Source organism: Gymnoscopelus microlampas, assembly GCF_963454915.1.
Source record: "Gymnoscopelus microlampas genome assembly, chromosome: 5".
NCBI classification, from domain to species: domain Eukaryota; kingdom Metazoa; phylum Chordata; class Actinopteri; order Myctophiformes; family Myctophidae; genus Gymnoscopelus; species Gymnoscopelus microlampas.
This window is the reverse complement of record NC_139942.1, coordinates 4297444-4310668: the sequence shown is the minus strand read 5'-3', so window position 1 is coordinate 4310668 and position 13225 is coordinate 4297444. Positions and strand designations below refer to the sequence as shown.

At 42.0% G+C, this 13225-nt stretch overlaps 1 protein-coding gene across 1 annotated transcript in view; it reads right to left on the bottom strand.

Annotated features, from left to right (window-relative positions):
• Positions 1 to 3019: 3019 nt before the first annotated feature.
• Positions 3020 to 13225, bottom strand: part of LOC311046373 (uncharacterized protein) — a 73787-nt gene continuing 63581 nt past the window's right edge. The window contains exon 4 of the mRNA XM_084058632.1: positions 3020 to 4266. Coding sequence (XP_083914758.1) covers positions 3965 to 4266 — 302 coding nt within the window. The 3' untranslated portion in view covers positions 3020 to 3964. The remainder of the gene's footprint in view (positions 4267 to 13225) is intronic.

Sequence of the window (13225 nt, the reverse complement as noted above, 5' to 3'; positions counted from 1 at the left end):
ATATATATATTTTTTTTTTGGAATATGGCCAGGGGCCACAAGGAAGCTCCTCGCAGGCCGCACGTGGCCCGCGGGCCGCCAGTTGAATATCTATGGGCTAAGACTCTTTCAAAGTGACACATGTATTTATAGGCCGTTATACGTCACTAGCCAATCAGATCACACTATTTCACCGTATTGTCACGTGTCACGTGAGGCTTGACCAATGTTAGCTTGGCCGAGGGGGGGGGGGCGGAAAGTGAAAACAAAGTCTCCTGGCGGAGACAATAATATAGAAGAAAAAAAATCACACCCTGTGTGAAGAGAGTGGTGCCTTTGATGAGCCCCGTATTGATGTTGTCATCAATGTTTGTTTATGGACATACATACACCCGGACACACAGACAAAGTCAGATATAGGAGTGGTTGGCACCACTCAAAAAACCCTTCCTAACGACGATGTCACTGGTAGACGGGTTTCTGAAGTGTCCACAGCCCTCCTATGAGACACAGACCGAGTAAAAAAAAGTACACAATTTTATCAGGAGCATTAAGGCCTTTGCACACAGGGTGCGATTAGTCAATCAGTTTTTACCGCATGCGAAAAGACGCACAAATCGAACTGCGATCGATTGAAGAAAAAAAAACGCATCACCGCACGGTAAATTTGGAGCCGGTGTGCATGAGGTCATTGAGAACCATGTGTTAAAAAAAATTGATATTGTCCGTTTTTTCCGTGCGGGAAAATCGCACCCAGGCCTTAAGTGAGGATCAATTATATGAAGATATATGAAGAGAAAATGGGTCAAGTTGTCCTTTAATTTCATGTTGACTAATCTCTCAAATATTTATTGAAGCCTTTTTTTAATGAGAGTCAAACCCTTTAGAGTGTTCCAATGTGCAATGCCAAAATCATTATTAAAATCCCTAATTGCAATTATTTGTTATCATGATCGTGACGATCCTACAGATAAAAACAAGCACGGCCCCCTCACACATTAAGACAATACACACATAGCCACAGGTCTCGAATATATCCCCTCCAAATTTCTAAAAGAGTCACCCGCCTCCATTGCTCCAATCATTACTCACATAATAAACCTCTCCATCAAACTAATGACTTCAAAAAAGCAAGCGTAACCCCTCTGTACAAAAAAGGAAACCAATTAGACCCTGGCAACTACCACCCCATTTCTATTCTTAGCTCCATCTCTAAAGTTAAATTGTCTATGAACAGGTCGATAAGTATCTTGCAGAGAAAAATCTAATTTACAAATTCCAATCTGGTTTCAGGAAAAAACTCTCACTGACACATGCCTTCTCTATTTGAACGACTTTATCAGACGAGAGGTCGACAATGGCAAATTTTGCGGCATGGTCATGCTGGACCTACAGAAGGCCTTTGACACCGTTAATTGCCCAATTATGATCGATAAGCTCAAAGCAATAGGTTTCGATGATACATCGGTGAGCTGGATGAGATCCTAACTGGAAGAGAGGGAACAGGTGGTGGATGTAAACGGCACCCAGTCCCCCCCCCTCCCTCCCAGTGACTTGTGGTGTTCCGCAAGGAAGTATACTAGGACCTTTACCGTTCCTGATATATGTGAACGATATGTTTTCAGGTTGTAACTGCAAACTGTTCCTGTTCGCAGATGACACGGCTCTGCTGGTCTCGGACAGGGACAGGCTGCAGGTTGAGAAAACTCAGCTCTGAACTCGACACAATCCGTATCTGGCTCTCCGACAACAAACTATCATTACACCTTGGTAAAACTGAATCCATCCTCTTTGTGTCCAGTACTAACCTTAGCAAGGCTGAGAGTTTCCCGATCAAAGTGGGTGATGATGTTATCACAAGAAAGGAGGAAATTACCTACCTGGGTTCCATCTTGCGGAGGCAAACCTCTCCGGTGATAAAACGGCCGAAAGAGTGATCAAAAAGGTCAACCAAAGAACACGCTTTTTGTATAGGATTAGCCGTCTAGTCAGTAAGAATACTCTGAAGATTCTTGCAGGGGCCCCCATACAAGGTTATTACGATTATGCATACTCCTCATGGTATTACACCACCACAAAGGCCTTAAAAACAAGGCTCTAAACATCCCAAAACAAACTAGTAAGGCTACTTCTTGGCCTCAATCACAAAACCCATCTAACCCCTGCTCATTTTGCTAGGATTGGATGGCTTAGGGTTGAGAACAGAGTACAGCAACTTACAATGGGCCTGGTCTTCAAGATACACCACAACATTGGGATTCCCCTGTATTTGTCAAAATATTTCCAAACCTTAATGAAGTCCACGATCATAACACCAGAGGCAGCTCCACGAATCATGTTCAACCCAGATTTGGCTCAACAAAGGGAATGAACTCGTACCAAAGGAGTAAAGGAGTGTAAAACCCTACTCACTTTCAAAACTGCCCTGAAGATACACCTTCAGGAGGCTGCAATTCGAACATGGCCCCTGTCAAAGTCTTAACCTACACCCCCCCCCAACCCTCCCTCCTTGAACTATTCTTCTCTTGTACATATGTTTAACTTTTCATATCAGTAACCTGTAAGCTGATTGTAGTGTATGATGTTCTGTATAGTAGCGTGTATATCTGTCTCCTATGTCATCAAGATTTGTTTGCATGGGGATCTCATTTTAAACACGCTTAGTGCTTAATGAGTCTTCCAGTTTAGTAGACCTTGCATTGTGAATTTGTACTTCCATGTACTGTTATTCTTATGTGCTACTAAATAAAGTACATCAATCAAAGTACATCAATCCATGTCCATTGACCACAACCAAGGTCATGTATTCACTACAATTTATTGTAATGTTATTTTCAGAGTTTAAGCTGTAAGACATTACATCATTTTCCTTGTTGACCCCCCCAGGGACACCAACCACGCGACGCGACAAAATCAAATACACAAAAACATAAGTGGAGAATAAAATAAAATAAAAGGGAAATGTGTTTTCAATTAATTTGTAGTCACTATGGTATAGGAAGGGGGTGAGTAATAATAATAAGAATACATTATATTTTTATGCACTTTTCTAATATCTCAAAATCACTTTACAATTACAAAATAAAAACACATTCAATAGGGAAGATGAGTTGAAAGGTTAAAAACTATAGATACAAAGTAGAACAAGGGGATTAGAATTAGGTAGGAAATTAGTCTGAAAAGGTGGATTTTTAGTGTGGTTTTAAACATGGCGAGGGTGAGGGCAGCTTTGATGTGAGCTGGGAATGAGAATCTATATGTGATATCATGTATCAACTAATGTTAGTACTTTTCAAAGATATAACAAATATTGTTAACTCACTGAGTGCCATTAACGTGTTTTTACCGCTATGGCGCTGGGTGCCATTAACGTGTTTGACGTGCTTTTAAATTATTATTTTTTTTTTTTGAAAAACATGTTCAGAACCCAAGATATCACCATCTGAAGATGTGCAGCTCCATCCACTCCTTGTTTAACTTAGTAACTGAAAAAGGCTGTATCTCGCTTCCTAAGCACTTTTTGTGTTCTGTGAAAAAAACTGGCACTTTTCAGAATCAATTCTGAAATAATTCTGGCAATCCTAGCACTCAGTGAGTTAAATTGTCAGCTGTATGAATCTTCATATCCTCAGATGTGCATTTTGACCAAATAATTTGCCACAAACTGAAAGTAACAGGTTGTACCTCCCTCTGTATGAGTCATCATGTGTGGTTTAAGGTGTTGCTTGTCACCAAATGTACCACAAACTGTACAAGTAAAGGGCTTTTTCTCCTGTGTGAGTTCTCATGTATTCTTTCAGAATACCCATTCTACCACAAACTGTACATGTAAAGGGCTTTTCTCCTGTGTGAGTTCTCATGTGTTCTTTCAGAATACCCATTCTACCACAAACTGTACATGTAAAGGGCTTTTCTCCTGTGAGAGTTCTGTTCTTTCAGATGACCCCTTACAACTTTACCACAAACTACAAGTAAAGGGCTTTTCTCATGTATGAGTTATCATGTGTTGTTTCAGAGTACCAATTGTAGAAAAGCCTTTGCCACAAACTTTACAAGTACAGGGTTTTTCTCCTGTATGAGTTATCATGTGTTGTTTCAGATGTCCCTTTCGACCAAAGCCTTTACCACACACCATACAAATACACACCTTTTCGCCAGTATGAACACGAATGTGTTTGTTTAGATTACCCCGGCAACTGAAGCCTTTTCCACAAACTTCACAAGTAAAGGGCCTCTCTCCTGTATGAGTTCTCATGTGTGCTTTCAGACAACTCATTGTACTACAGCCTTTTTCACAAACTGTACAAGTAAAGGGTTTTTCTCCTGTATGAGTCATCATGTGTCTTTTTAGATGACCCCCATCCACACAGCCTATACCACAAACTGTACAAGTACACGGTTTTTCACCAGTGTGAATCCTCATGTGATTTTTTAGATTACTCCTGCTAGTAGAGCCTTTTCCACAAACTTCACAGGTAAAGGGCTTTTCTCCTGTATGAGTTGTCATGTGACCTTTCAGAAGATCCATTGTACCACAGTCTTTGCCACAAACTCTACACAGATGGGGTCTTTCCACTGTATGAGTCACCATATGTAATTTCAGTCCTCCCGTGGAATTTAATACTTTACCACACACTGTACACATAAAGGGCTTTTCTCCTGTATGAATCCTTGTGTGTCTGTTTAAAGTTCTCCTGCCACCAAATCTTTTCCCACAAACTTTACAAGTAAAGGGCATTTCTCCTGTATGAGTTCTCTCATGTTGTTTTAGAGAATCATGGTGACCAAATCTTTTCCCACAAACTTTACAAGTAAAGGGCTTTTCTCCTGTATGAGTTCTCATGTGTGTTTTCAGAGTACCAATTGCAGAAAAGCCTTTGCCACAAACTTCACAAGTACAGGGCTTTTCTCCTGTATGAGTTCTCATGTGTTGTTTCAGATGTCCCTTTCGACCAAAGCCTTTACCACACACCGTACAAATACACAACTTTTCGCCAGTATGAACGCGCATGTGTTTGTTTAGATTACCCCTCCAACTGAAGCCTTTTCCACAAACTTCACAAGTAAAGGGCCTCTCTCCTGTATGAGTTCTCATGTGTTCTTTCAGACAACTCATTGTAATACAGCCTTGTTCACAAACTGTACAAGTAAAGGGTTTTTCTCCTGTATGAATCATCATGTGTCTTTTTAGATGACCCCCATCCACACAGCCTTTGCCACAAACTGTGCACCTAAAACGTATATTCCCTGTGTTCCTTCTTATGGAGTGAGTTTGTTTTGATGTCAGGTCCTGGGACATATTGTTGCTTAAAGACAATCTTTGCCCTTTCACCTTTTGTGTCTTGAGTGATTTCAGTGTGGTTAAAGCTGACTGACCTTCCCTAGTTTCCTCCCAATCATCATCACTGTCTTCAGTGTCAGATTCAGAACAGTGTGAAGAGAGAAGCTTGTCATCACTAGTTGGTTGTGATGTTCCAATGTCCTCTATATCAGCTTGTGTTTTCATGTGTTCAGTTGAGGTGCTGGCTACAGCTTCTGTCTCTCTGTTTTCACCATCATTGTCATCTTGACTTTTCACTCTTAGTAACGTCAACGTTGACCCAGCAGCCTCCTCTGGTCTTTGAAGTAGCTCCTCTTTAATCTGTGGAGGCTCTGGTTTCTCCTGGACCAGACTGTGACTCCTCTCCTGCTGTTCAGTGGAAAACTCCTCTTTACACACAAGGAGGGGCAGGAAGTCTAGGCAAAAGATGAAATGAGAGTAAAGCAACTTTCCAAGTTGTTTGCCTTCCATTGTGTTGCCACTGACTTAACCAGCTGTGAAGTCATTATTTTGCGTCAGGCAGTATCTGGTATTTAAGTCATAGCACGAGCATGCAATCGGCAAATACTATTTCGCGAATCACGATGAACCGATTTAGCTTGTGAATGTTGGGTAACATAAAAACATAATTTGGCATTTATATCTCCGGGACCCCAATTTCTGTTGTAAAATCAATGTTGATTTAACTCAGAGAGTGTACAAATGTGTACACTCTCTAAGTTACAAACCCATGGTCAATTTGGTTCGGAACCAATGGTTCCTAACTATCTATCATTTAGCTGGGGACCTCCTGGAACTCCCTCAAGGACCAATGAGATAGACAGTATAGAGACTATTATGTGCCGGATGGGATCTGTTTTGATGCTGCCTGATCGGAATCGGATCGCAAAAACCTTGATCACAGCACCTCTACCAGATTCCTCAGAGACGCAGCAGTCTCTATTGCCGCCTAGTAGCCCACATTACAAATCTATCCATTAGCCAGTGTCACGTCCCACAAGAACTCAAATTGGCGAGAGTAATCCCTCTGCATAACAAAGGAAGCAAATACCTGACAGGTGAAAGCATGGCTACAAAGGTGGTCAAAAGAGTAAACCAGAGAACCAGATGTATGGGCAGTTTCTCCTCTTTTGTCAACCCTCAGGCCCCTCTCAGGGCTTTCAGACCCTTTTTGACTATGCTTGCACCTCTTGGTACTCCAACACCTCAGTGTCTTTGAAGACTAAGCTTCAAACCTCCCAAAACAAACTGATCCGGCTACTCCTTTTTTTTATCCAAAATGAGTTAATAGCTAAGTTAGACTCTTCACATACTAGAGTATGTCTGACAGAGCTTAAATCGACATGTAAATATGAAATAAATGCATAAACCTGTAGTAAAGTATGAGGTTAGACCTAGCATTTGTTAGCATTGCTAACCAAATCCTCTTTTTCCATCCAAACATCGCGAAATCGCGGTAAAATCCGCTATTTCTATCCGATCGTTTTGAAAGGTATCACTAGTCTGTTTGCTTGTGTCTAATGTAAACCTCAAAGAATTATGTATTAACAATCATATTTTGTTAAAACTGTTGTCTAAATGTGTTTATGTTAGTCATCCTGGTGCACTAGTTCCAGCAGGGGGCAGTGGCGAGCGCTTGCCACTTCCAGCCATACTGATGTTGCCAGATAGTGCCAGATAGGAACAAGCAACCAGGTCACCACCAACCAAGCGTTTTTTGTTTCTTCATTTTTTTCACACAAACAAACATGTGTACACTATTGTGTGTTTCACCTACCTAGTCAAGCTATATACCATTTTAAAGGTACAGGCCTTGTGATTAAAATGATGCAAATCAACGCCAAAGTCCGACATACACAAACACAAGACATGAAAATAGCAGATCTACAAGCTCACAACACGTCGCTCTCCAACGCCTTGTGAGCTTGTAGATCGGCTATTTAGTATTTCTGCACAGTGTAACATTACTGTCCTGTTTAAAAATGAATGAATAAACAAGGTTACTGTAGCAACATTAATGAAACCAAATGGACCCATTTGGGTATTGTTTTCATTTTTAATAGGTACAGTAAGCCAGTAGTGGTAAAATATTTAGGTACTAGCCTATAGCTTGTAGATTTGCTTTTTGGCAAGTTTTGCCACATTGATGTTGTTCAATAATCATTTAGATTCTAAATGATCTGGTTGAGATTCCATTTTTTTTAAATATCACAGACAACTGGTGTCTAAAACCATATTGACAGGAAAATAGCATGGCAAAAACTGTGAAATCAGGCCACGCACCATTTTAAGATGAAGCATGAATCAGGCTTTATGAAACGCAGGAATGGCCTAACAAGTAGGAGCACAAGCTCAAGTTTACAGTATAGTCATATACTGTACGTGTCATCATGCAAAGGGAAATGGGAGTTTGTCTACAATTTAAGCAAGTGCCTTCATGTTTATAATATTATGTTATCTAGTGCACTGATGATGAAGATAATTAACTGTTACATGTCTAGCTCTGTGACTGGCTAGTCCATTGCTAGGCCAACCTGGCGACCAAAATGAATTCTATTCTCAAAATATTCTCTCAGTTTGTGATGTTGCCGCCCCCTCTCACTTTTTGTATTAATAAAGTATAATAAAATAAATGCCACCAACAAAGCATATTTATTTGATAATAACTTTGAACATATGAGTCTGCCTGTTAGCATGGACATCGCTTTGCAGTAGTCACCAGTAAATAAAACAGTACATACCCATCCTGTACAGCTTCAGTACAGGTTGCATTCTTGCATCAGACAGTCCACGTCCCTGGTCCATCTCTCTGTGTTCCTCTGACAACTTTGAGTATCTTTTGGAGGCCATCTCTCTAGATACTGCAGACCTCTCCCTGTGTTGCTCTGTGGAAATCACCAGTAGAAATAACTTTTGGTTATCCTTCAGCAAACCTTAGTTACATACATACAATATAATGAACACGTGCCAGCCAACAATAGTAGTAAGCCTTGCAGAGCCATTTGTCCCATAGGGAAGGAGCCTATCTCCTGTTTCTGTAGTAGATCCCCTACCCCAATGCTCAAGTACACTCCCTGGATATGACCCAGGTACTCAGCATCAAGATTTGGATTGAGGGTAACCCCAATCCAAATCTTGATGCCGAGTGCAAACCAGGAAGGCATTGGGTCACATTTGTATTGTCTTTGGTACAACCCGGCCGGGGATCAAACTACAGTACAACCTTAATCTAAGGGCGGACACTCTAGCCACAAAACCACTGAGCTGGACAACCATCAATTGTGTGTAGCTTTTCTCTTTGGCTGGGAAATTAGGTTGACTAGTTAAAAATGCTGTAGTGTTGCGCGCACATCCTTCCCAGTGCTGGTGCCAGGTTCAAGTAAGATTACTGTAGATATTAAGGGGGACCGCACACAGCCATTTGCTCCATCAGTGCACTTATTTATTAATTAAAACAAGCACATGGATCCACGACACAACGTTTCGGCCATCATTTGGCCATCATCAGGGGAAATTAGGTTGACTAACCAGCAACTCTGCCATGTGAAATAATTAGGAGCCAACTCCTGCTTTAACTCAGATGCCAGATATTAACTGACGCATGGATTCTCAAAAACGGTCCGGACCGTTTATGGCACTCAATGTGTACACATTGAGTGCCAATAGCGTAGTTCTACGCAAACCTAAAGAATTGCGCAGCGTGCCAGTTGTTCGTGGTGTGTGCCCTTCTCCTGTTTGTTTGCAAGTTTGTTCCCTGCTAACATACCAACCATGTAATCAAATCAAACTATTGCAGAGTGCTTTTATCATTATCCAATAATCGATATTTCCCATCCCTAATTGAGACGTATAAAGCTGCAGTCTGCAAAATTTATGTACAACAAGTATCAGTCATGAGTTTGTCCGGTTTTAGAAAACAACTCGCCTCAAATGTTTTTTTGTTGTTGTTTTTTTTACCTGCTAGAGTGTCACATCTCATCTTCCTATGTAGTAATGTCAATGTTGATGTACAAGCCTCTTCGTCCTGTTCCACTTTAATCTGTGGAGGTGGTGGTTCCTCCTGGACCAGACTGGGGCTCCACTCCTCATGTTGTGCTTCCTCCTGGAGGCTCCTTTCCTCATGTTCAGGGGAAACCTCTTTACACACAGACAGAAGGAGGAGAGAAAAGACAGCGTCAACACAACACCTTAAAGTGCTTTTCTCACTGAATGAGATTTATTCTCCTATCTGTTGTTTTGTCACAATCACCAATGTTTGTATATTGTGTCTTTTGTATGACATGCTTCTGGAAGGGGCAAGCCGCCTAGAAGAGGTTGTGTGTGTGCATGCGCGAGGGGCTAATCTCACAAATCAATGTGTGTGCGTGCTCCTAAAGGCACCTAGATGGGTTTTCACATGCGCCAGGGGTGAGGACGGCCGTACACTCGTTATTACACCTAGCACAGTCCAATACGTTTATAAGAGAACGTATAGGCCTATATACCTATTCATTCACTAGATGGCAGTTGCGAGAGTATATAGCACGGGACAGTGTTTCCATGTCCGCTGATTATAAGCGGTTTGTTTTTCTGGAAAGTTGCTTGTAAATATTGGTAGTTGCGGGCTGTGTTTTTTTTTTGGGCTTGTTCATTTGGCCTAGTCGCTTCTTTTGGGCTTGTTTTCATAGCTCCTCGTTTACTTCCTGTTTACATTGAGTGTAATTATGGATTATGGATACCACCCATTGGTAATTTTCGACATAATCGGCCACAGACGGGATTAAAACAATGGACTATTACATTGCACAACTACTCTGTAGGGCGAGTTAACATTTGGGGCACACGGGTAAGCACCGTATAGTTTGCATTTGTGTTACAGGTGACAATCCAGTGGAAAAGTGGGGTGGGGGGGAGCTAAGACTCTCGTAGATTGAAAATGTCAGAATCGATAAAATACATACGAGAGTCTTAATCTAAGGCTAGTCTGGCTAATGAAAACGATGCCAAACTGTGGAAAAGCAAAGACACAGTGAATCTACACACAAGCTACAGGGCAATGTAGTTCAGTTCAGCTAGTAGCTTAGCTACTTGTAGCTATGAAGCTAAGCGAAGTGTAGCTCGTGTTCAACACAATGTAACAATGTGTTTACCAACCTACAGTGGCAACATCAATGTCCAGAGTCCAGAGTTTCTAGTGTCTCTATCTCTCTCTGGAAGAGGTTGCACATGAACTCTGCAGCCACACTGAGGCGCTCAAACACAAACACTCTGACATTAAGCTTCACACAATAAGCATCAGCACCACGCTACTGTTTGTCTAAAACACACAATATCTCATCTCCCACCTTTGTCATGTGTTCATTTATCTACCGCCAAACAGACTCTATTTGACTAATTTCACTTCCTGGTTAACTTATTACTTAAAAATCCTGTATCTCGGCTCCTGTGTACTTTTAATAATGTGTCCCCTGTTTAAACAACAACTTATCTTGTGTTTGACATTATTATAGTATCTTTAATATCACAATCCAAATCAAATCCATAACGTTAACTACTCTTTATGGAGCACAGCAATGTTTTGGTGAACGCCACAGATATCCTGTGATCTGAGGAGGATGACTAGTGCTGTAGGCAGTGACTTTTATGAATCATTATATAAACATGACATGTTCCATGTGTCTCGTGCAGTCGTCTGGTCTCGTCCTCCCAGTGGGGTCATCCCTATGTTTCCCGGGTTCTACGTTCCCCCACTAAAGTTAGGGTTAGGTTAGGGAGTTTGACGTCCCCAGGACGTCAAACTCCCTTAGTCTCGAGCCCTGACTGGCTCGCCTTCTTCATTTACTTAAAATACAAAATATCACCAGATTTCTACAATTTGGGGGGCGTTACACGAGTGTTGCACACGGCGATCCTCATAGAATCTCAAAACCAGATAGGAAAATTGACCGCTACTTCGGTTTTTACACGTTATTTCAAGCTGGCTGAGCTCCACTATGCACTGCTCCGCACTGTGTAACACAGAGTTAGCACTGTGGCTAACAGCTGTTTCCTGATAGCCTACGTCACTAGCACAATTTCACATCTATCGTTGTTCTTAAAGAGACAGATCCTTATTCACCAGATTGATTGATTGATTGATTGATGTACTTTATTTAGTAAGACATGAGAACAACAGTACATGGAAGTACAAATTCACAATACAAGGTCTACTAAACTGGAAGACTCATAAAAGCACAGAGCTTGTTTCAAATGAGTTCCCCATGCACACAAATCATGATGACATATAAGAGACAGACAGATATACACAACTACTATAGAATGTCATACAATCAGTTTACAGGTTACTGGTATGAAGAGTGAGAAATATGTACAAAGGGAGAAGGAGAGAGGGGGGGGGGGGGTAGGGGGGTAGGTTAGGTTAGGACTTAGACAGGGGCCATCAGATCACAGCCATTTGCGGTAAAACAAATAACAAAATAAATCACGCTACCCTGCCACCCATGTGCTCTCTTCTTTTTCGCTCTCTCTCCTTTCCGCATGCACTCTACCCAACGGTAACCAGACATTTCGCCCTAAATCCATTTCGCCCGTGTTTTTGAGCGGACATTTCGCCCACCCCCAGACATTTCGCCCAGACATTTCGCCCACCCCCAGACGTTTTTCCCAGACATTTCGCCCAGACATTTCGCCCGACATTCATTATAAATATATAATCAATCAGTTGTGCGAGATTCATTATAAATGGCTTTATTTAAGAGGGGAATTTTCAGTCGTCCGCGGACTACTTTTTTCGCCGATAAAGTATAGTTTTGGACCATGACGGAGGCGCGCCGACTCAGCAGACCTTGAGGCTGAGGAGTTGCGCCCGAGCACCTCCAGGCGCGAGTGCCCGCAACGACCAGCCGATGGTCTGCAAGTCGACTACGCGCCGTCCGAGTTATGTACCGATAGGGACAGAATCGTAAATATGTTTCGTGGGGACTGCGTTTGCCCCACTGACTGCGTCACACACACACACACACACACACACACACAGCTTTTATCTAACCCTAACCCTCTCTCATTCTCGCACACACACACACACACACACACACACACACACACACACACAGCTTTTATCTAACCCTAACCCTCTCTCATTCTCGCACACAAACGGCCAGCTAGCTTCACTATTATGGGCGAAATGTCTGGGCGAAATGTCCGCGAAAATGGGCGAAATGTATGGGCGAAATGTCCGACTTTTTGGGCGAACTGCGGAAATGGCGAAACGACTGGTATTCTACCCAACAGGTCGAAGTTCAAGCAAAAAGCTTAGAGCCGTGCATTGCGAAACGCGTCAACAGGTTTTGACGTGTGCACTTGATGCCTACAGTGTGGCTGCAGCCGTTGTGAACAATGGGTGCGTTTGATTTCACGGTCGTCTAACGTTTTGCATCTGTCAGGGCATTTAGTCGCGTTATAAAGTGAAAATTATTTTTTACCTGACTCCTCTTTAATCTGTGGAGGTTGTGGTCTCTCCTGGACCAGACTGAGGCTCCTCTCCTCATGTTGTGGAGGTTGTGGTTCCTCCTGGATCAGACCGGGGCTCCTCTCCTCATGTTCAGGGCAAAACTCTTCACACACAAACAGAAGGAGCACATAAGATGTAGCATCAGCACAACAACTGAAAGTGCTTTCTTCGTTGGTCCTACTTATTGATTTGTTTTGACACAATCGCCAGTGTTTTATAGTCTATCTATTCTGGCAGCCTGGCAGGTGGTAAATGGATAGAATTCATAAAAGGACGGTACATGAATTGAATGTATAAATGGAAATTATCCAATAAAAAGGCAAACAAAATCTTTAAACAAACAATATATAATTTTTTTTTTTGCAGATCTACAAGCTCATAGTGCTGCACTCGGTGCCGCGCTATGAGCTATTATCTGCTATTTTTGAATAGCCAAA